Source organism: Geotrypetes seraphini, chromosome 6 (assembly GCF_902459505.1).
Source record: "Geotrypetes seraphini chromosome 6, aGeoSer1.1, whole genome shotgun sequence".
Classification (NCBI taxonomy): Eukaryota; Metazoa; Chordata; class Amphibia; order Gymnophiona; family Dermophiidae; genus Geotrypetes; species Geotrypetes seraphini.
Genome location: NC_047089.1, coordinates 41,694,041 through 41,717,802, shown reverse-complemented (window position 1 = coordinate 41,717,802; position 23,762 = coordinate 41,694,041). Strand labels below are relative to the sequence as shown.

Here is a 23,762-nt window from a genome sequence, read left to right as displayed (position 1 = left end):
CATCTGGAAAGGATTCCAGACAGTTGTGAGACGTGAACTGAGGACCAAGTAGCTGCTTTATAGATTTCATCTATGGGAGTGGAATGCAAGCAACTATAGTTGCCATACCTGGGACCATATGCTGTTACACGACTCCCGAGCTGCAGCCCAGCCTGAGCACAACAGAAAGCAACACAGGCTGCCAACCATGTGGAACAAGTTCTCTTGGACCCAAACTGAGAGAACAGATATTGTGGCCAAGAGGAACTCCACATTTGGATCTTTGATCTTGGTAGCAGGCTCATCAGTCCCACCCTAAGTTTGAGGGACTGCTATGTTATGTCCCAAGAGTTCAGGAATAGAGTGGGTTTATACAAAAAGGAAAGATTAGGTTCTTACCTCAATAATCTATCTTGTAAACCGACACACTATTCCTGAAGCCTGCCCTGGGAGATACTGATTCGCTGGTTGTCTTGTTTATTTGACCAGTCTTATCAAAAATACCATCCGCAAATATTGCATGCTTTACTCCAAGGGGTCTCTCATTGATGCACCCCCACACTGTTAGTGCCGGCTGAATCTCATTGTTTACGCTATTTTCAAGAAATGTTTGATTGATTGTTGTGATTTTATTGATATAAGCAGATTAAATTTGTTTCTCAGGGAGTTTCTCCATACCCCTCCCTCTTCTGTGTCCTTTAAAGGAATGACTGTCTACTTTGTCACACATTGAAATGGAGAGCAGTCCAGAGGTAAGAAAGGAGAAGCAAAACTATACAAATGAAGCTTTCTACAAGAGATCTCGCGAGATGGGTTTGACTACCCAAGAGTTCAGAAACAGAATGTGGGTTTACAAGATTAACTAGGTAAGAACCTAATCTTTCCATGGTCAGGATTCCTAGACACATTGCACCAGAATAGTTATTTCACATTCAGTTTTGTCAGGCAGCTGTGAAGATCACTCATGAATGAACAGAAATACCAAACACATTAGGAATAATGGTATTATCCAACTAATGTTATTTACATTATATCAGGGGTGTCCAATCTTTTGGCTTCCACATTGTCTGAAAAAATTGTTTCTGGGGCCGCACAAACGCTGCAGCAAGACAGAGGAGGGTAAACACCCAGGGGCAGCAGAGGAAAACACTGCATCGCCCCTGACCGGGGCCGCACAAAATAACTCAACTGGGCCGCATGCGGCCCTCGGGCCACAGGTTAGACACCCCTGCTTTATATGATATGTGTTTTCACATACTAGGAGGTAGAATACCTTTTTTTTGGATCGTGGTCTAGGCTGTTCTTCATATTCTTCTCCAAAGACAAGTGGAAGCAAAAACTCATTTTCTGTGTCAAGCTCTTCTGCAGCTAAAATTAAAAGGTATCTTTATAAAAAAAACACATTGAAAATAATCATATGTCTTAGAAGTTACTGAATGATATTGCTGGAAGACTTTCTCCCATAGCTCCAAAAATAGTTCATTAGAGAATAAATCGCCACACAGAATGAGTAACTTGAAAAAACTCTACTTTCTGTATATTCGAGAATTTAACAAGCACTCCAAATAAGCCATATCAATTGCCTTAAATGTAAAATGCTATTCCTATTCAGCTTAAGTAGCTACTTGTTTTTCCATTATTCTAAATCTGTTTACATCATCCTTGGATAATTCTTGCGTTAGTACAAGATACCACAACTTGACTGGAGATGGAAACACAATCTTGTTTTCCCCAGAATAAATCCAACTACTGAAACCTGCACTAGGAAGACATTCTTTAGAAAGCTTCCTCTGGATAGTAAGTTGAAATTTTGCCATTAAATTCTGCAGCCATTATGTACACCATGCTGTTGATAAATCAAAGTACGGTTAAAACTTTTAATAAACATAAACATCTAGAATATCCAGAATTTCATTTGTGAGAAAATAACCCCAAAAGGCATTCCAGCATTTTTTTTCTGGCTTAAGAGGCAGAGCAGCAGAAAGTGTCCTGATCCAGATCCCTCCCCCAATTCAAGCAGCCTGCACTAAAGAAAAACGGGGAAATGAGTCTTTGTACTTTCCCTCCCCCAATCTGTTTTAAAGCAGACTGCAGAGCAAAGGACAAAATAGGGTGAACTTCCTACAATCTGAAACTTTTGAGCAGTAGTGCCAATCCTCAAAATTTCAAACAAGTGCCAATTCAGTTCCCTTTCCTATCTGTTGCTCAGGGCTTCATTTCTGATGAATGGTTATGGTTATTTTTTAATATAATGTCTTTCCTCCGTGGATAACAAAGCGGTTTATAATACATTGAATAGTAATCAGGTACACTTAAATATTTTCCTTAGATCTGTCTCAGTGGACTCACTATTGGTCCAGAACAGCATTGTGCTATATTTTATTCTGTGTTCAACAACCTTATGAGGCACTGTTTAAAGTCTTATTCCTGGAATTGTCACCATATAGCATAAATCCAATATCCAATTCCAAGCTTCCAACCTTTAGAATATTCTTTCTGTGTTACTCCTTTAAATCCTTAACTGATGTTGCTACTTCTGTTTAGCCATAGACCTCAGAAACACCCCTCCTCCGTCCCATATAGGTTATGATCTCATAACGGGGAGATTCATGTGTAACCTCCTCATCGGTCAAGGCTTAAATTTTTAATGGCTGATGCTCAATAATTTTATATTTATTTTGAACATTTTTATACTTTAAAACGACTAATGAAGTTTATGTACTTATCTTCAAAAGTGTTGCTGTACTTAGGCTGGTGGACCCGACATGTTTCGCTGCTGCTTCGTCAGGGATCCACTCTTGCCGTTAACCACCATCCCGCATAGACTCTTGTATCTTAAGAGTCTATGCGGGATGGTGGTTAACGGCAAGAGTGGATCCCTGACGAAGCGGCAGCGAAACATGTCGGGTCCACCAGTGTTGAAATTGCTTATCCCTAAACAGGAGTTCATGCAAAAATTAAGGCCATGTAGTAACATATAGCACAATTTAAGTATGGGGTATGTCTCCTGGACCTGTAAGTGCTAATCATACGTGTTTCCCATATCCTGTCATCTATGCTGCTGATGACTACACTGGGAGGAAAGGATGGGGCAAGAGTGAGGTTAATAGACTGAATAAGAGCATCAGGGTGAGGGAGAGAACGGGAATGAGTCAAATGGAGACATAGTGACATGAGATGTTTTGCATATACCATTCTGGAGACCACACCTTCAAAAAGATATAAACAAGATGGTGTCAGTCCAGAAGAAGCCTACTAAAACGGTCAGTCGTCTACATCATAAGATGTACAAGGACAGATGAAGATCTCAATATGATACTTTGCAGGAAAGGCTGTAGAAGGGAGATATAGAGACGTTTAAATACCTAGGTGGCATAAATACATATGAAGTGAATCTCTTTCAGTTGAAAGGAAACTCAAGAGTGATAGGGCGTAGAATGAAGTTAAGAGGTGATAGGCTTAGGAGTAATCTAAGAAAATACTTTTTCCCCCAGAAAGGATAGTAGATGCATGGCATAGTCTCCCGGTAGAAGTGGTGGAGACAAAGACTCTGTCTGAATTTAAGAAAGCACGTGACAGGCACTTGGGATCTCTTGGGGACAGGGAGATAGTGGATGCTGTAGAAGGGCAGACTGGATGTGCCATTTGGCCTTTATTTGCTCTCATGTTTCTATTGGCATTTGAGATACCGCTCTATCTTGGAGAAGTTCAGGGCAGTGTACATAAGAACATAAGTAGTGCCTCTGCTGGGTCAGACCAGGGGTCCATCGCGCCCAGCAGTAAGCTCATGCGGCGGCCCATCAGGTCCAGGACCTGTATAGTATTTCTCTATCTATACCCTTCAATCCCCTTTTCCTTCAGGAAAGCATCAAATCCCTTCTTGAAACCCAATAGCGTGCTCTGTCCTATCACACCTTCTGGAAGCACATTCCAGGTGTCCACCACCCTTTGGGTGAAGAAGAACTTCCTAGCATTGGTTCTGAATCTGTTCCCTCTTAGTTTTTCCGAATGCCCTCTCATTCTTGTAGCTTTCGAAAGTTCGAAGAATCTATCCCTCTCCACTTTCTCTAAGCCCTTCATGATCTTGAAAGTCTCTATCATGTCCCCTCTAAACCTCTGCTTCTCCAGGGTAAAGAGCCCCAATTTCTCTAATCTTTCAGCGTATGAAAGGTTTTCCATACCTTTTAACATACACATCGCTTTCCTCTGAACTGTCTCGAGTATCGGCATATAGCACAGTTACTTACCGTAACAGGTGTTATCCAGGGACAGCAGGCAGATATTCTTGACTGATGGGTGACGGCACCGACGGAGCCCCGGTACGGACAATTTTAGAGTGATTGCACTCTAAGAACTTGGAAAGTTCTAGCAGGCCGCACCGCGCACACACGAGTGCCTTCCCGCCCGACGGAGGCGCGCGGTCCCCAGTTAGGATAAGCCAGCTAAGAAGCCAACCCGGGGAGGTGGGTGGGACGCAAGAATATCTGCCTGCTGTCCCTGGATAACACCTGTTACGGTAAGTAACTGTGCTTTATCCCAGGACAAGCAGGCAGCATATTCTTGACTGATGGGTGACCTCCAAGCTAACAAAAAGAGGGATGGAGGGAAGGTTGGCCATTAGGAAAACAAATTTTGTAAAACAGATTGGCCGAAGTGTCCATCCCGTCTGGAGAAAGCATCCAGACAATAATGAGATGTAAAAGTATGAACTGAGGACCAAGTAACAGCCTTGCAGATTTCCTCAATAGGAGTTGAACGGAGGAAAGCTACAGATGCTGCCATAACTCGAACTCTATGGGCCGTGACAGACCCTTCCAGTGTCAGTCCGGACTGAGCATAACAGAATGAAATGCACGCTGCAAGCCAATTGGACAGCGTACGTTTAGAAATAGGACGTCCCAATTTATTCGGATCAAAGGACAGAAATAAATAATAATAATAATAATAACTTTATTTTTGTATACCACCACACCCCGAAGAGTTCTAGGCGGTTCACATTAGTTAGACAGAGATTACAAGTGGTTACATATCAAATTGAACATAGATTAGCAAACAGCAGAGCGAGAGTAGTTACAAATGGTTACATATCGAATTGAATCATAGAGTTGCGAACAGCAAGGAGAGGAGTAGGGGGGAGAGGAGGGAGATGGGGGAGGGGAGTAGATCAGAGCGGGGGGAGGATTGAAAAGGGGCTTTAAGGGTCTTGGTCTCAGAATAGGTGAGTTTTGAGTGATTTTCTAAAGTCGAGGTAGTTGTAGGCCTTGAGGACCATTTGGGCTAGCCAAGGGTTTAGTTTGGCGGCTTGGAAGGCGTAGGTTTTGTCGAGGAATTTTTTTGAGTGGCATAGTTTTAGGGAGGGGAAGGAGAAGAGTTGAATTTTTTGGGAGTTCTTATAGTTGTGGTTAAGGGTGAAGTGAGGGGTGATGCAACTTGGGGATAAACCAAATATTGTTTTGTAGCAAAAACAGGCGAATTTGAATGTGATTCTGGATTCTAGTGGGAGCCAGTGGAGTTTGTGGTAGAAAGGGGTGATATGGTCCCATTTTTTCAGGTTAAATATGAGGCGGACAGCGGTGTTCTGGATCATCCTTAATCTCCTGATGGTTTTCTTTGTGGAGCTCAAGTAGATGATGTTGCAGTAATCCAGTATGCTGAGGATGGAGGATTGTACTAAGAGGCGGAATGAAGAGTCGTCGAAGTATTTTTTTATGGTGTGGAGTTTCCAAAGTATCGAGATACTTTTCATGACTGTGATATCAGTGTGTTTCTCGAGGGTTAGATGTTTGTCCAGTGTTACACCCAGTACTTTTAAGGTTTGTTCGAGGGGGAATGTGGATCCTTTTACTTGGATTGTGGTGTCTTTGATTTTGTCTTTGGGGGTTGCTAGGAAGAATTTTGTTTTGTCTGGGTTTAATTTTAGTCTGTAGGATAGCATCCAGAGTTCTATCTGATTAAGTATGCTTGCGAGGGAGTTAAGGAGTTCTTGAGTGAAACTGGTTAGAGGGATGACAATGGTAATGTCGTCTGCGTAGATAAAGAATTTTAGCTTGAGGCTTTGCAGGAGGTTTCCTAGGGAGGTGAGGTAGATATTGAACAGGGTGGGGGACAGGGGGGGAGCCCTGTGGTACACCGCAGAAGTTTTCCCAGGAGTAGGAGAGAGAATCATTTTTAAATACCCTGTAAGATCTGTTCCGTAGGAACCCGTTGAACCAGTTAAGGGCCTGGCCGGAGATGCCAATATAGGCAAGGCAGTCTAGGAGAATGTCGTGGTCGACTAGATCGAAAGCACTGCTCAGGTCCAGTTGTAGAATCAGGGCACTGGATCCCAGGCTGAAGAGTGTGTGTATGTGGTCTAGGAGGGAGGCTATGATGGTTTCGGTGCTGTGATTGGAGCGAAAGCCTGATTGGTTGTCATTAAGGATATCAAATTTTTCTAGGTATGTGGTAAGTTCGGCGTTTACCACCCCTTCTGCTATTTTGGTGAAGAGCGGGATACTTGCGATAGGTCTGTAGTTGGATGGGGTGCTTGATGGTTCTTTCTTGTTTTTTATGATAGGAGTTATTGAAATGTGGCCTTGTTCTGCTGGGAAACTGCCAGTGGCTAGCAATAGGTTTACCCATGCTAACATATTGGCTTTAAAATGTATTGGCGCAGTTTTCATGATGTTGGGGGGGGCAGGTATCCAGTCTGCAGAAGGAATTTGAATATTTGTTAAAATATGTGTTGAAGGTTGGCCAGTCGATATTTGTGAATTGATTCCAGCTTAGGTCTGTTCTGGATCCTGGGTCTAGTTTGGGCCTGTCTGAGTTTGGAAGTATTGGGAAGTCCCCATGGGGGCTGGCTGGGGCGGATATCGATGATCTTAATTTTTGAATCTTTGTGTTAAAGAAGTCTGCAAGGGTGTTAGCGGTTAGGGTGGATTCGTTAACGCAGGTGTCGGTGAGAGTTTCAAGGTTGTACAGGTCGTTGACCAGTTTGAAAAGGTTGCTGCTGTTATTTGTAACATTTCCAATTTTGTGGGCATAGAAGTTTTTTCGTTTGTCCTTGGTGAGGTTTTTGTAGTTTTTTAGTTTAAGTCTCCATGTAGCCCTGTGTTCTTGGGCACCAGATTTAATCCATTGTCTTTCTGATCTTCTTAGGTCTCTTTTTGCCTGTAGTAACTCCGAATCAAACCAACCGTCCTGGATTGGAGATCTAATTCTGCATGATTTTAAGGGGGCAATTTCGTCTAAGATACCGTATTTTCACGCAAATAACGCGCACCCGTATAAAACGCGTACACGGGTATAGCGCGCAGAAATCACGATGATATGTACAAAAACTTTGGTATACCGCGCTCACGGGTATACCGCGCATGCTGCCCGACGCTCCTTTCGCCCGCCCTGACTTTCCGACTCTCCGTTCACCCCCCCTGACTTCCGTGCACTGTCCCCCCTTGAAGGTCTGTCCCCATCCTGAAAGCCTGATGCCCCCCCCCCGACGTCCGATACATCCCTCCCCCCGAAGGACCGCCGACTCCCCAACAATATCGGGCCAGGAGGGAGCCCAAATCCTCCTGGCCACGGCGACCCCCTAACCCCACCCCGCACTACATTACGGGGCAGGAGGGATCCCAGGCCCTCCTGCCCTCGACGCAAACCCCCCTCCCCCCCAACGACTGCCCCCCCCCCAAGAACCTCCGACCGCCCCCCCCAGCCGACCCGCGACCCCCCCTGGCGACCCCCACGACCCCCCCACCCCCCTTCCCCGTACCTTTGGTAGTTGGGCCAGAAGGGAGCCCAAACCCTCCTGGCCACGGCGACCCCCTAACCCCACCCCGCACTACATTACGGGCAGGAGGGATCCCAGGCCCTCCTGCCCTCGACGCAAACCCCCCTCCCCCCCAACGACCGCCCCCCCCCAAGAACCTCCGACCGCTCCCCCAGCCGACCCGCGACCCCCCTGGCGACCCCCACGACCCCCCCACCCCCCTTCCCCGTACCTTTGGTAGTTGGCCGGACAGACGGGAGCCAAACCCGCCTGTCCGGCAGGCAGCCAACGAAGGAATGAGGCCGGATTGGCCCATCCATCCTAAAGCTCCGCCTACTGGTGGGGCCTAAGGCGCGTGGGCCAATCAGAATAGGCCCTGGAGCCTTAGGTCCCACCTGGGGGCGCGGCCTGAGGCACATGGTCGGGTTGGGCCCATGTGCCTCAGGCCGCGCCCCCAGGTGGGACCTAAGGCTCCAGGGCCTATTCTGATTGGCCCACGCGCCTTAGGCCCCACCAGTAGGCGGAGCTTTAGGATGGATGGGCCAATCCGGCCTCATTCCTTCGTTGGCTGCCTGCCGGACAGGCGGGTTTGGCTCCCGTCTGTCCGGCCAACTACCAAAGGTACGGGGAAGGGGGGTGGGGGGGTCGCCAGGGGGATCGCGGGTCGGCTGGGGGGCGGTCGGAGGTTCTTGGGGGGGGGGGCGGTCGTTGGGGGGGGGGGGGTTTGCGTCGAGGGCGGGAGGGCCTGGGATCCCTCCTGCCCGTAATGTAGTGCGGGGTGGGGTTAGGGGGTCGCCGTGGCCAGGAGGGTTTGGGCTCCCTTCTGGCCCGATATTGTCGGGAAGTCGGCGGTCCTTCGGGGTGGGGGTGCGAGTGGTCCTGCCGGGGGGGGGGGATGTATCGGACGTGGGGGAGTCGGCCGGGCAAGAGGGCTTGGGCTCCCTCTTGCTCCGATCGTGGATGCGGGTGCGGGTGGGAGCGTGTGCGAGCGGTCGTTCGGGGTGGGGGTGCGAGTGGTCCTGCCGGGGGGGGGATGTATCGGACGTCGGGGAGTCGGCCGGGGAAGAGGGCTTGGGCTCCCTCTTGCTCCGATCGTGGATGCGGGTGCGGGTGGGAGCGCGTGCGAGCGGTCGTTCGGGGTGGGGGTGCGAGTGGTCCTGCCGGGGGGGGGGGGGATGTATCGGACGTCGGGGAGTCGGCCGGGCAAGAGGGCTTGGGCTCCCTCTTGCTCCGATCGTGGATGCGGGTGCGGGTGGGAGCGCGTGCGAGCGGTCGTTCGGGGTGGGGGTGCGAGCGGTCCTGCTGGGGGGGGTGAATCGGGCGTCGGGCGGGGTGGGAACTATGTTTAAAAACTTTTGTATACCGCGCTCACGCATATAACGCGCGAGGGGTATGCGCAGTAGGTAAAAACGCGTATAACGCGCGCGTTATATGCGTGAAAATACGGTAATTGTGCTGTCTTTGATCCAAGAGGTCATGATTTGGTCCGTTTCTTCGTTTTGTTTAGAGAGAGATTCGTAGAGGGGCCAGAATTCAGCCGGGTCGATTTTACCTCTAGTGGTGTGAGTTTTGGTGTTTTTTGATGTTCTGTTTCTTGTGGCTTTTTGTTGGCATTGGATGGAGAAGTGGCATAGTTTGTGGTCGGACCATAGGGAGTCTGTCCAGATGTCATGTTTCCAGTAAAATTTTGGGGTGGATGGGTTTTTGGCGGAGAATGTCACTAGGTCTAGCTGATGGCCTCTTTGGTGGGTTGTGATGGGCGGGGGCTTGAAATAGCCTAGTTGCGAGATTAGTAACCAAAAGTCGGATATGTCTGGAAGGTCTGTTTGCTCTAGGTGGATGTTGATGTCTCCACATAGGAGGTTGTATGGACTTGCTAAAGAGTTGGAAAGTAGAAATTCGGTGAAGTCTTCCTTGGCTAGGGTCCATTTTTTTGGAGGGATGTAACACAGCATGATTGTTAGGGAGGAGGCTAAGGATTTTGAGGTTAGGGAGGCGGCTAGCATTTCAAGGTTGGGGGAGGATTTGGTGTTGAGTGTGGTGCAATTTAGGTGGTCTTTGAAGATTATTGCTAGTCCACCTCCTCTTCCCCAGGTTCTGGCTAGGGACAAGATCTTGAAGCCTGGGGGAAGACAGTCTTTGATAATGATATCTGTGTCTGAATGCAGCCAGGTTTCGGTGAGTAGAACGATGTCGGGATTGGTTTCGGTGAGCCAGTCTTTAATAAGGATGGATTTATTTCTCATCGATCTTATGTTAAGGTAGAAACCTTGAAGGTTCTGGAAGTTGGTGGGGTCGATGATCTGTGGGGCTTAGTACGGTCTAAATAGTAAGCTAAAGCCCGCTTACAGTCCAAAGTATGCAGAGCCTGTTCTCCAGAATGAGAGTGAGGTTTCGGAAAGAAGACAGGCAGAACAATAGATTGGTTGAGATGAAATTCAGAGACAACCTTCGGGAGAAACTTTGGATGTGTACGCAGAACCACCTTGTCATGATGAAAGACTGTAAAAGGTGGATCAGCAACTAGTACATGCAGCTCACTGACCCTCCTGGCAGAGGTAAGAGCAATAAGGAAGAGCACTTTCCAAGTGAGAAACTTGAAAGGAGCTGTAGCCAAAGGTTCAAATGGAGGCTTCATTAAAGCGGAAAGAACCAAATTGAGATCCCAGATTACGGGAGGGGGCTTAAGAGGTGGTTTCACATTGAAAAGACCCCGCATGAATCTGGATACCAAAGGATGATCTGAGAGAAGTTTCCCCTGAACTGGCTCTTGAAAAGCAGCAATAGCACTGAGGTGGACTCTGATGGAAGTAGACTTGAGACCAGAGTCAGATAAAGAAAGAAGATAATCTAACAAGGTCTCCACTGCAAGGGAAGTGGGATCATGATGATGAAGAAGACACCAAGAAGAAAATCGTGTCCACTTCTGATGGTAACATTGCAGAGTGGCCGGTTTCCTGGAAGCATCCAGAATAGAACGAACGGGCTGAGAGAGAAGGGGATCAGTTGAATTCAGCCCGAGAGATACCAAGCTGTCAGGTGCAGAGACTGGAGGTTGGGATGCAGAAGGGTTTCCTGATGCTGTGTAAGCAGAGAAGGAAACACGGGAAGAAGAATAGGCTCCCTGGAACTGAGTTGAAGTAGAAGGGAGAACCAATGTTACCTGGGCCACCGTGGAGCAATTAGAATCATGGTGGCTTGTTCCCTCTTGAGCTTGAACAAGGTTCGTAACATGAGAGGCAGAGGGGGGAAAGCATACAGGAACAGATTGGACCAATCCAGAAGAAACGCATCCGCTGCCAGACGGTGAGGAGAGTAGAGTCTGGAGCAGAAGTGGGGCAGCTGATGATTGTGAGGAGCTGCAAAGAGGTCTATCTGAGGAGTGCCCCATTGAGCGAAAATGGACTGGAGAGTCAAAGGATCGAGAGTCCATTTGTGGGGTTGGAGAATTCTGCTGAGATTGTCCGCCAAGGAATTCTGCTCTCCCTGAATGTAAACAGCCTTCAGGAATAATTGGTGATCTGTCGCCCAAGTCCAAATCCTCTGGGCTTCCTGGCACAAGAGGCGAGAGCCTGTCCCACCCTGTTTGTTGATGTAATACATCGCAACTTGATTGTCTGTGCACAGTAGTAGAACTTGAGGAAAGAGAAGATGTTGGAAGGCCTTGAGGGCATAAAACATCGCTCTGAGTTCCAGGAAATTTATGTGATGCTTCTTTTCCTGGACTGTCCAAAGGCCTTGAGTTTGGAACTCGTTCAAATGAGCTCCCCAGGCATAAGGGGAAGCGTCGGTGGTGATGACTAGTTGATGAGGAGGTAGATGGAACAGAAGACCTCTGGAGAGATTTGAGGATATCAACCACCATTGTAGAGATTGACGAAGAGATGATGTCACAAATATGTGTCGTGAGCAAGGATCTGTGGCTTGGGACCACTGGGTAGCTAGGGTCCATTGAGGAGTGCGCAGGTGAAGACGTGCGAAGGGTGTGACGAACTGTTGAGGCCATGTGACCCAAAAGTATCATCATTTGCTTGGCAAGGATGGAACGTTGTGGAAGCACCTGCTGACATAGAGATTGAAGAGTTTGAAGACGGTTGGACGGCAGGAACGCTCTCATGAGGACTGTGTCCAGGACCGCTCCAATGAATTGAAGTCTCTGAGTGGGGATGAGATGAGATTTGGGTAGATTGATCTCGAACCCCAGAAGTTGTAGAAACAGGATGGTCTGGTTGGTGGCCAGGAGCACTGTCTGAGCAGAAGTGGCCTTGATTAACCAATCGTCCAGGTAAGGAAAAACATGAAGGTGGTGAGAGCGTAGAAAAGCATCCACCACAATCAGACATTTGGTGAACACTCTTGGAGAGGAGGCAAGACCGAAGGGTAGCACCTTGTATTGGTAATGACAGTGATTGATCATGAAGCGGAGGTAATGTCTGGAGGCTAGATTGACTGGAATATGGGTATATGCCTCTTTGAGATCTAGGGAGCATAGCCAGTCGCCGTGAGTGAGAAGAGGGTAAAGAGTGGCCAAAGAGAGCATTCTGAATTTTTCTTTGACCAAGCATTTGTTGAGATCGCGAAGATCTAGAATGGGTCTGAGATCTCCTGTTTTTTTGGGAACCAGAAAATAACGGGAGTAGAATCCCTGCCCCTTTTGATCTAGAGGAACTTCCTCTATGGCGTTCAGAAGGAGGAGGGATTGAACCTCCTGAAGAAGGAGGGAAGACTGAGGAGTGTTCAAAGCAGACTCTCTTGGCAGACTTTGGGTAGGAAGAGTCTGAAAGTTGAGAGAGTAGCCGTGGCGGATGATGTTGAGGACCCATTGATCCGAGGTGATGATTTCCCAACGGCTGATGTAGAAAGTTAGACGTCCTCCTATGGGTCGAGGAAGATGGGCAGATGGCGGAACACTGGCTATGCCCTGGAGAACCAAGTCAAAAGGGTTGGGTAGACTTCTGTGGTGGAGGAGGCTTCACCTGTTGCTGTTGTGCTGGCCTAGGAGGTTGCCATTGTTGTTGGCGCTGACGTCTAGGCTGTTGAGGAGCTGGTGGTAAAGGACAAGCCACATAGTGGCGTTGGTAAGCCGATTGCTGCCGGAAAGGCCGGGCAGGTGGAGTCTCTTTTTGGTTTTCAGGAGAGTATCCCACCTAGTCTCATGGGCAGAGAGTTTTTGTGTAGTGGAGTCCATGGATTCTCCAAAGAGCTCATCGCCTAGGCATGGAGCATTAGCTAAGCGATCCTGATGGTTAACATCAAGCTCGGAGACTCTGAGCCATGCCAGACGACGCATGGCAACAGACATGGCCGTGGCTCTAGAGGTCAATTCAAATGTATCGTAAATGGACCGGACCATGAACTTCCGAAGTTGGAGAAGAGAGGAAGAACAGTGGCGAAAGGCAGATCTCTTGCGGTCAGGGAGGTACTTTTCAAAAGCAGTCAGATCTTGAATTAGATGCTTTAAATAAAAGGAAAAATGAAAAGCATAATTCCCTGACCTGTTAGCCAACATCGCATTCTGGTACAATCTTTTGCCAAATTTATCCTTGGCCTTTCCTTCTCTGCCAGGAGGGACTGAGGCATATACACTAGCTCCTGCAGACTTCTTAAGGGTGGATTCCACTAAAAGAGACTCGTGTGGAAGTTGTGGCTTGTCAAAGCCAGGAATGGGAATGACTTTATACAAGGAGTCCAATTTACGAGGAGCTCCTGGGATAGTCAAAGGCGTCTCCAGATTCTTGTAGAAAGTCTCCCTCAAGATATCGTGGAGGGGCAATTTAAGAAATTCCCTTGGAGGCTGGTCAAAATCCAGTGCATCAAGGAACGCTTTGGATTTTTTGGACTCAGCCTCCAAGGGAATAGAAAGAGATTCACACATCTCTTTCAAGAAAGAAGTGAAAGAGGTAGCATCCGGCTTAGAGGATGGATCTAGAACAGAAGGATCCTCTTCACCCGATGAACACTCCCCCTCAGAGAGAAGAGGCTCTTCGGAGTCACCCCACAGATCAGGATCTCTAATTTGGAAGCTGCGATCCCGGGACTCCGGTGTGGAGGGGGTCCAGGTGTCTGGTTTTGCGTGCGTGTGTTACCCAACCTCAAAGAAGCGGTACCAGGAGATGTTAAGGGCTGTATCGGTGCCGAAGTATGCACAGCCTAGAGTAGAGCTCTCGGTTCCGGTGCCAGGATCGGCATGGAGACCGAGGAAGCAGAATGTACCGGTACCGACAAAGTGGATGCGGACCGACAAAGAGGCTGCTGCACTGTCGGTACCGGCGGCTCAGACCGGACCGGGACTGGAAGGCTCGGTGCCAATAGAGCAGGAAGGAGCTGTTGCAACTGCTCTTTAAGTTGCACCTGTAGGACGGCTGCAATGCGCTCGTCCAGAGAAGGCACCGGTACCGCTTTTTTCTTCTGCGGTGCCGCTCGACGCCCCGAGGATGAGGGGCCCGAGGTCGAGGGACTCACCTCAATAGGGGCGGAGCGCTTCAGCGGGCGCCTCGCGGTCGGCAGGACTGGGCTCGCTGCCACCGAGACTGGAGGACGCTCCAGCGGGGAAGGCTTCTTAGCCGGCTTACCTGAGTGTTGCGACGCCGGCACGGTGTTGTGCGGTGTCGAAGAGGTGGGTGCCAACAGAGTTGGGGCCGATGCCGGTGTCGATGTCGCAGGGTCAGACATATCGGCACCGAAAAGTAACCGTTGTTGAATTTGACGTTTTTTTAATGTTCGTTTTTTCAATGTAGCACAGCGGGTGCAGGTGGAAGCCTTATGCTCAGGACCCAGGCACTGTAAGCACCAGTTGTGCGGGTCTGTGAGAGAAATAGGCCGTGCACACCGCTGGCACTTCTTAAACCCTGGCTGGGGGGGCATGAAAGTAAAAACGGCTTCTGCCAAATCGAAGGCCGAGGCCTCGATGGTGGCAACAGGCCCCGCCGGGGCGAAACCGAGAAAAAGAAAAAGAAAAGCTTTTTTTTTGAAAAACAATAAAATAATAAAAGAAAGAAAGGAAATACAATTTCCTCAGAGGTTTTCGCGAGCGGGAAGGCGTTCGGAAAAAATCTTTTCAACAGCCGTTGAAAAGGTGCGTCTTCTTAGCTCCGCGGAAACTAAGAAACTGCGCGGTGCGGCCTGCTAGAACTTTCCAAGTTCTTAGAGTGCAATCACTCTAAAATTGTCCGTACTGGGGCTCCGTCGGTGCCGTTACCCATCAGTCAACAATATGCTGCCTGCTTGTCCTGGGATAACCTTCTTAAGGTACGGCGACCAATACTGGACACACTACTCCAGATGCGAGCGCACCATCGCCTGATACAATGGCAGGATAACGTCCTTTGTTCTGGTTGTGATACCCTTTTTGATAATACCTAGCATTCTGTTCACCTTCTTGCGCACTGTGCCGACGGCTTTATTGATTTGTCCACCAGTACCCCCAAGTCCTTTTCTAGGCTACTATCACCCATTGCCAACCCTCCCATCGTATAGCTGCACATTCTGTTTCTGTTTCCCACATGCAAGACCTTACATTTTTCTACATTAAAGTTCATCTGCCATTTATTTGCCCACTCTCCCAGTTTGTTCAGGTCCTTTTGTAAATCCTACAGTCCTCCTTAGTCCCAACCCCACTAAAAAGCTTGATATCATCTGCAAATTTTATAATTTTGCACTTCGTCCCGGTTTCTAGGTCATTAATAAATACATTGAACAGCAGCGGTCCGAGTACCGACCCCTGCGGAACACCACTCGTGACTCTTCTCTATCCGAGTAGTTGCCCTTCACTCCCACCCTTTGTTTCCTCCCCGCCAACCAGTTTTTGATCCATCTATGCACCTCTCCTTCCATCCCATGGTTCTTCAGTTTCTGTAGTAGGCGTTCATGGGGTATCTTGTCGAAAGCTTTTTGGAAATCCAAGTATATGATGTCTATGGGGGCCCCTTCGTCCATTTGTTTGTTAATTCCTTCGAAGAAGTGCAGTAAGTTTGTTAGGCACGATCTTCCCTTGCAGAAGCCATGTTGGCTTGTTTTCATCAGTTTATTCCTTTCTAGATGCTCATTGATGCTGTCTTTTATCAGTGCTTTGGCCATCTTCCCCAGGATCGAAGTCTGTAGTTCCCCGGGTCACCTCTCGATCCTTTTTTAAAGATGGGCGTAACATTAGCTATTTTTCAATCCTCCGGGATCATGCCTGTTTTCAAGGATAGGTTACAAACCCGCTGTAGTAGTTTCGCTATTTCCTCCTTTAGTTCCTTCAAAACCCTAGGGTGGATTCCGTCCGGGCCCGGAGATTTGTCAGTTTTTTTCAGCAAACAAAACTTTCACCTCAGCATTTGGCCTCAGCACTTTCACCTCAGTGGTTCGCAGAGCTATCACGCTTGGTTTGCATGTTTATCTCGTTCTTTTTAAAATTTTATCCACAATTGTGTCTTTGTTTTACAACAATCCTTGGGACCCCTGAGCAAGACAATAGAGTTGAAACACGGCCGGTGTTGGGTCCGTTCTCCTTTTAACTCATCGTACTATGTGGATAAAGTGTAGGAAACAGAGCACTACAAACTTTTATGCGATTCAATAAATCCGGCATCTCGAACATCTATTCCATAGTGTTTTTCATTTTGGTTTCCAATTGTTTTTCAGTCATGTACTCTTGTATTTATACTGTCTGTCCCGGCAGGCTCACAATCAAACTATAGTAGCTGGGGGTGGGGTTAGATATCTTGGAGGGTCACTTGGGTTAGGTGTCTTGCCCAGGGACACAAGGAGCAGTGCTGAGGTAGCTGCTCTAACCACTAGGCCACTCCTCCAGCACTGTTAGCTTTCTAGAATATTATTACACTACTAGTCTTTAAGCCCGTTACATTAACGGGTGCTAGAATAGATGTGTCTGTCTGTCTTTCTGTCTCTCTCTCTCTCTCCTTGGCCGCTGTCTGCCTTTCTTTCTTTCTTTGTCTCTCCTTGACCACTGTCTGTGTTTCTGTCTGTCTTTATGTCTCTTTCTCTCTCTCGTTGGCCAGTCTGTCTTTCTTTCTCTCTCTCTCTCCTTGGCCGCTGTCTGTGTGTCTTTCTCTCTCTCTCCTTGGCCGCTGTCTGTCTGTCTTTTTTTTCTGTGTGTCTCTCTCCTTGTCCGCTGTCCGGTTTTTTTTCTTTCAATCCCTGGCCCCCTGTTCTTCTGTGTGTGTCTTTCACTGCCACCTTTTCTGTCAATGTCCCATCTGTTTGGCCCTCTGTCCTTCTGTGTGTGAGTTGAGATGTCAGGGGGATGTCAATTATCATGCCCCTTCTCCCACCTACCTTTTATTTATTTATTTTTTATCACGCGTTGTGTTGGAAATGGCAACCGGCACAGAATTACTGCTGCTGGATAAAGTAAACCGCCACTCACAGCAAATCAAATGTGTGTGCACGCGCCGCACGCTTTAGCAACTTCTCTGCTTTACAATACAATTTCTCTGCCGTCCATGGAGCTACGCATGCATGGAGCCACCAGGTTTGAAGTGCGCATGCATGCTAAGGGAATTATTATAGCAGATAACAACAATTATAAACCATATCAATATTATTTACCTAATGCCATGTATTAAAGACAGAATAAACTTGGAAAAGCGAAAGTATCAGAGTAGGGGAGCATGCTCTGAGTAAAGGGATTAGAAGTGGATGGGGAAAGACATTAGTGAGCAGATCAGATTTTCTATGGGATATGAATGTGAGAATCACCGATTTACTGAGGAGGAAACTGCACATTTTCTTTCCTCCTCCAAACTCACCATCTGTTCCTTTGATCCCATCCCCATCTATCTACTTACCACTATCTTGCCTATTGTCATCTCCTCTATCTGCTATATCTTTAACCTACCACTCTCTGCCGCAACCGTGCACAACACACCTTCAAAGTTCAAACAAGCCATTGTTACACCGCTCCTAAAAAAAAAAACAAAAACACACCTTCCCTGGATCCTACCTGCCCTTCCAACTATTGTCATGTCTCCCTCCTCCTCTTCTTATCCAAGTTACTTGAACATGCTGTTCACCACCGTTGTCTTCACTTTATTTCATCTCAAGCTATACTTGACCTACTTCAATTGGGCTTTCGTCCTCTTCATGCCACAGAAACTGTTCTTATGAAAGTCTCCAATGACCTGCTCCTGGCCAAATCCAAAGGCCTCTATTCCGTATTCATCCACCTTGATCTATCCGCAGCTTCTGACATGGTAAATCACCACCTACTCACCAATACACTGTCCTCGCTTGGATTTCAGGGCTCTGTTATCACATAATTTTCTTCTTATCTTTGCCAACGCACCTTTAGCGTATGCTGTGGTGGATGCTCAGTGTACCTCAGGGCTCTGTCCTGGGATGATGAGTTTTTTCTATCTACACTGCTTCCCTTAGTGCTCTAATCTCCTTCCATGGCCTCAGTATCACCTCTATGCTGACAACTTGCAGATCTCTCTCTACACCTGAAATCTCAACAGACAAGAAAAGGAAAGGGACTTGTAAACTGCCTTTTTGTAGTTATTCAGCCACACCCAAAGAGGTTTACAGAAAGGGTGGTAGATGTATGGAACAATCTCCCAGAGGAGGTAGTGGAGACAGACACTGTCTAAATTCAAGAAGGCATGGGATAGGCACATGGGATCTCTTAGAAATAGGAAGAGATAATGGTTACTGCAGATGGGTAGACTAGATGGGCTATTTGACCTTTATCTGCCATCATGTTTCTATTTTCCCTATCTGTCCCAGTGTGCTCACAATCTATCTAATGTACCTAGGGCAGTAGAGGATTAAGTATCTTGCCCAGGGTCAAAGGGAGCAGTGCGGGTTTGAACCCTGTGACTGTTGAGATTTTTCTTATGTTTTTTGATATACTTTATTGGAAAATCTATAGTTTATTTAGATAGTTGGTCACCTATTTTTTGATTATATTTTAACCACTATGCCACACTCTCCATTCATTCCTGGGTTTCAACCTTCTTCTCTGACATTGCTACCCGGATGTCTCGCCACCATCTTCCACTTCAACCTGTCTCTCCTCTTCCCCCGTTCTCTATTTCTGTGAAAAATACCCTCATCCTCTCGTCGGTTCGCATCCTTGAGGTAATCACTGACTTCTCTTCAAATCTCCAACTAGCTGCCAGAACCTGTCGTTTCTTTCTCTACAATACCACTAAAATCAGACTCTTCCCTTTTTAAACACACTGCTAAAGGCCCTCATCCATACCCTCATCACCTCTCACCTAGACTACTGCAACCTGCTTCTCACAGGCATTCCGCTAAACCTTCTCTGTTCCCTTCAATCTATTCAGAACTCTGCTGCATGCCTCATATTCCATCAATGTCGCTATGCCCACATTACCCCCCTCTCCTCATGTTCTTCATTGGCTCCCTATCCGCTTCCACATACAGTTCAAACCCCTCTTACTGACTTACAAGTGTATTCGCTCTGTGATTCCTCAGTATTCCTCCCCCCCCCCCCGGTACTCTGCTCATCGGATAAGTCTGTACCCTTCTCCTCCACAGCCAACTCCAGACTCCATCCTTTCTATCTTGTTGCACCATATGCCTGGAACAAACTGCCTGACTCGGTATGTCAAGCTCCGTCTCTGGTAGCATTCAAATCCAGACTCAAGCCCACTTCTTTGAAGATTACATTACATTAGTGATTTCTATTCCACCTTTACCTTGCGGTTCAAGGTGGATTACATAAGAATTGTTTTGATATTAAGAAGTATATACTGATAAGATATTAAGAAGTACTTAAGTTCTGTAATACTGCTTGGCCGAAAAGCACAGTTACTTACCGTAACAGGTGTTATCCAGGGACAGCAGGCAGATATTCTTAACGCATGGGTGACGTCACCGACGGAGCCCCGGTACGGACACTTTTAACTAGAAAGTTCTAGTTGACCGCACCGCGCATGCGCGGGTGCCTTCCCACTCGACGGAGGAGAGCGTGGTCCCCAGTTAAGATAAGCCAGCTAAGAAGCCAACCCGGGGAGGAGGGCGGGTCCTAAGAATATCTACCTGCTGTCCCTGGATAACACCTGTTACGGTAAGTAACTGTGCTTTATCCCAGGACAAGCAGGCAGCATATTCTTAACGCATGGGTGACCTCCAAGCTAACAGAGAGGGAGGAGGGATGGTTGGCCATTAGGAAAATAAATTTTGTAACACAGATTGGCCGAAGTGTCCATCCCGTCTGGAGAAGGCATCCAGACAGTAGAGTAGTGAACGTGTGAACTGAGGACCAAGTGGCAGCCTTGCAGATTTCCTCGATGGGCGTGGAATGGAGGAAAGCCACAGAAGCAGCCATAGCTCTGACCCTGTGGGCCGTGACAGCACCTTCCAGTGAGAGACCGGCCTGAGCATAACAGAACGCAATGCAGGCAGCAAGCCAGTTGGAAAGCGTTCGTTTAGAGACAGGGTGACCTAGACGGTTAGGGTCGAAGGACAGAAAGAGCTGAGGTGAGGAGCGGTGAGCCCTGGTACGGTCAAGGTAGTATGCAAGGGCACGCTTACAGTCCAGCGTGTGCAACGCTTGTTCCCCAGGATGAGAATGGGGCTTAGGGAAAAAGACAGGCAACACAATGGACTGGTTGAGGTGGAAGTCCGAGACCACCTTGGGAAGGAATTTAGGATGGGTACGCAGAACCACCTTGTCATGGTGAAAAACAGTGAAAGGAGGGTCGGCAACCAGTGCATGCATCTCACTAACCCTCCTGGCAGAGGTGATGTCAATGAGGAAAAGCACCTTCCATGTTAGAAGTTTGAGCGAAGTTGTGGCAAGAGGCTCAAAAGGAGGTTTCATGAGAGCTGATAAAACCACATTCAGGTCCCAGACGACAGGAGGAGGCTTCAGAGGTGGTTTGACATTGAAGAGGCCTCTCATGAACCGGGAAACCAAAGGATGAGCCGTAAGCGGTTTTCCGAGGATAGGCTCATGAAACGCAGTGATGGCACTGAGGTGGACTCTGATCGAGGTAGACTTGAGGCCAGCGTCGGAGAGAGAGAGCAAATAGTCCAATACAGTTTCCACCGCCAATGAGGTGGGATCGTGATGACTCAGTAGACACCAAGAGGAGAACCTGGTCCACTTCTGATGGTAACATTGGAGGGTGGCCGGTTTCCTAGATGCATCCAAAATGCGATGGACGGGCTGACGGACGGACAGATTCTCTGAAGAGGTTAGCCCGAGAGAAACCAAGCTGTCAGGTGGAGCAAAGACAGATTGGGATGTAGTAGAGACTGATGCTGCTGCGTAAGTAGAGTAGGAAACACAGGAAGAGGAATGGGCTCCCTGGAGCTGAGCTGAAGCAGGGGGGAGAACCAGTGTTGGCGAGGCCACCAAGGGGCGATGAGAATCATGGTGGCCCTGTCCCTGCGGAGTTTGGATAACGTCCGCAACATCAGAGGTAGAGGAGGAAAGGCATAGAGGAACCGATCCGTCCAGTCGAGCAAGAATGCGTCTGGGGGTCAGACGATGAGGAGAGAAGAGTCTGGAACAGAACTGGGGCAGCTGATGGTTGTGAGGAGCTGCAAAGAGGTCCACCTGTGGAGTGCCCCAGCGAGCAAAGATGGAGTGGAGTGTTGGAGGGTCCAGAGTCCACTCGTGGGGTTGAAGGATGCGGCTGAGATTGTCGGCCAGGGAGTTCTGTTCGCCCTGGATGTATACAGCCTTGAGGAAGAGACTGTGGGTTGTGGCCCAGGTCCATATTCGGAGGGCCTCCTGACAGAGGAGGGGGGATCCGGTGCCGCCTTGCTTGTTTATGTAGTACATGGCGACTTGATTGTCCGTGCACAGGAGAAGAACCTGAGGGTAGAGAAGGTGCTGGAAGGCCTTGAGAGCATAGAACATGGCTCTGAGTTCCAGGAAATTGATGTGATGTTGACGCTCCTGATGGGTCCAGAGTCCCTGGGTGCGTAGATCCCCCAGGTGAGCTCCCCACGCATAGGGGGAGGCATCCGTGGTTATGATCATGGAGTGAGGGGGTAGATGAAAGAGTAGACCCCTTGAAAGATTTGAGGAGTTTAACCACCAGAGAAGAGATTGCTGAAGAGACGATGTCACAGAGATGGGATGAGAAAGAAGATCCGTGGTCTGTTACCATTGGTTGGCAAGAGTCCATTGAGGTGTCCTGAGGTGGAGTCGCGCCAGAGGAAGCACATGGACCGTCGAGGCCATGTGGCCCAGGAGGACCATCATCTGCCGAGCTGGGACGGAGTGATGAAGGAGCACCTGACGACAGAGATGGAGCAGGATCCGTTGTCGGTCGGTGGGAAGAAACGCCCTCATCAGAGTGGTGTCCAGAACTGCTCCAATGAATTGAAGTCGCTGTGTGGGAAGTAGGTGCGACTTGGGATAGTTGATCTCGAACCCCAGTAGATGGAGGAGCGAGATGGTGTGATGAGTGGCTTGTAGCACAAGCGGAGATGTAGGCGCTTTCACCAACCAATCGTCCAAGTAGGGGAACACCTGGAGGTCCTGAGACCTGAGGAAGGCCGCCACCACAATAAGGCACTTGGTGAACACCCTGGATGATGATGTGAGGCCAAAGGGTAGCACTTTGTACTGATAGTGACGGTGCTGTATCTGAAACCGTAGGTAGCGACGTGAAGTCGGATTGATTGGGATGTGAGTGTAGGCCTCTTTGAGGTCCAGGGAACATAGCCAGTCGTGTTGAGAGAGAAGAGGGTAAAGCGTGGCAAGGGAGAGCATTCTGAACTTCTCCTTGACCAGACACCTGTTGAGGTCCCTGAGATCGAGGATGGGACGGAGGTCTCCTGTCTTCTTGGGAACCAGGAAGTAGCGGGAGTAGAATCCCTGACCCCTTTGGTCCGGAGGCACCTCTTCGATGGCATTGAGAAGAAGGAGGGATTGGACCTCCCTCAGGAGAAGGGGGGTTTGGGAGGAGTGAGAAGCAGACTCTACGGGAGGATTGTCTGGTGGAAGAGTCTGGAAGTTGAGAGAGTAGCTGTGGCGAATGATGTTGAGGACCCATTGGTCTGATGTGATGACCTCCCAACGGCTGAGGAAGATTTGGAGGCGACCTTCGATAGGTTGAGGAAGAGGCAATGATGGTGGGAGACTGGCTATGCCCTGGAGGAAAAAGTCAAAAGGGCTGAGATGGTTTTGACGGAGGAAGAGGCTTGGCAGGTTGGTGAGACTGTGAGCGAGCCTGAGTTTGATGCTGTTGACGAGGTTGGCGAGGCTGCTGTTGAGGCGGGATGAGAGGTCTGGCCGAGAACCTGCTTTGGTAGGAAGACTGCTGTCTGTAGGGGCGAGCAGGCGGGGTCTTCTTTTTAGCTTCACCACCTGGTCTCGTGAGCCGAGAGTTTTTGGGTTGTTGAGTCCAGGGACTCCCCGAAGAGTTCATCACCAAGACAAGGTGCATTAGCCAGGCGGTCTTGGTGGTTAATGTCGAGGTCAGAAACTCTCATCCAGGCCAGACGCCGCATGGCAACAGCCATGGCAGACGCTCGAGAGGTCAGCTCAAATGAGTCATAAATGGAGCGCACCATGAATTTCCAGAGTTGGAGCAGACTGGAAATTTGTTGTTGAAAAAGAGGTACCTTACGTTCAGGGATGTATTTTTGTAAGGTGGAGAGTTGTTGCACCAGATGCTTCATGTAGAAGGAGAAGCGAAAGGTGTAATTATTTGCCCTGTTGGCCAGCATTGCATTCTGGAAAAGGCGCTTGCCAAACTTATCCATAGTTTTTCCCTCTCTGCCAGGAGGGGTGGAGGCATAGACACTGGAGCCCTGAGTTTTATTTAAGGTGGACTCCACCAGGAGAGATTCATGGGGCAATTGAGGCTTGTCAAACCCTGGGATGGGAATGACCTGATACAAGCTATCCAATTTGCGAGGGGCCCCCGGGACAGTGAGGGGGTTCTCCCAGTTCTTATAAAAAGTTTCCCGTAGGATGTCATGTACGGGTAACTTGAGGAATTCCTTAGGAGGTTGCTCGAAGTCTAAGGCATCGAGAAAGGCCTGTGACCTTTTAGAGTCGGACTCTAAGGGAATGGAAAGAGCAGCAGACATCTCCCTA

The 23,762-nt window shown here is 48.5% G+C and overlaps 1 protein-coding gene across 1 annotated transcript in view; it reads right to left on the bottom strand.

Moving 5' to 3' along the window:
* The window catches only part of ZMYM2 (zinc finger MYM-type containing 2), a 537,976-nt gene that overhangs the window by 92,071 nt on the left and 422,143 nt on the right, over positions 1 to 23,762 (bottom strand). Inside the window, 1 exon segment of the mRNA XM_033950396.1 lies at positions 1,253 to 1,347. Within this exon segment, the coding sequence (XP_033806287.1) occupies positions 1,253 to 1,347 (95 nt within the window).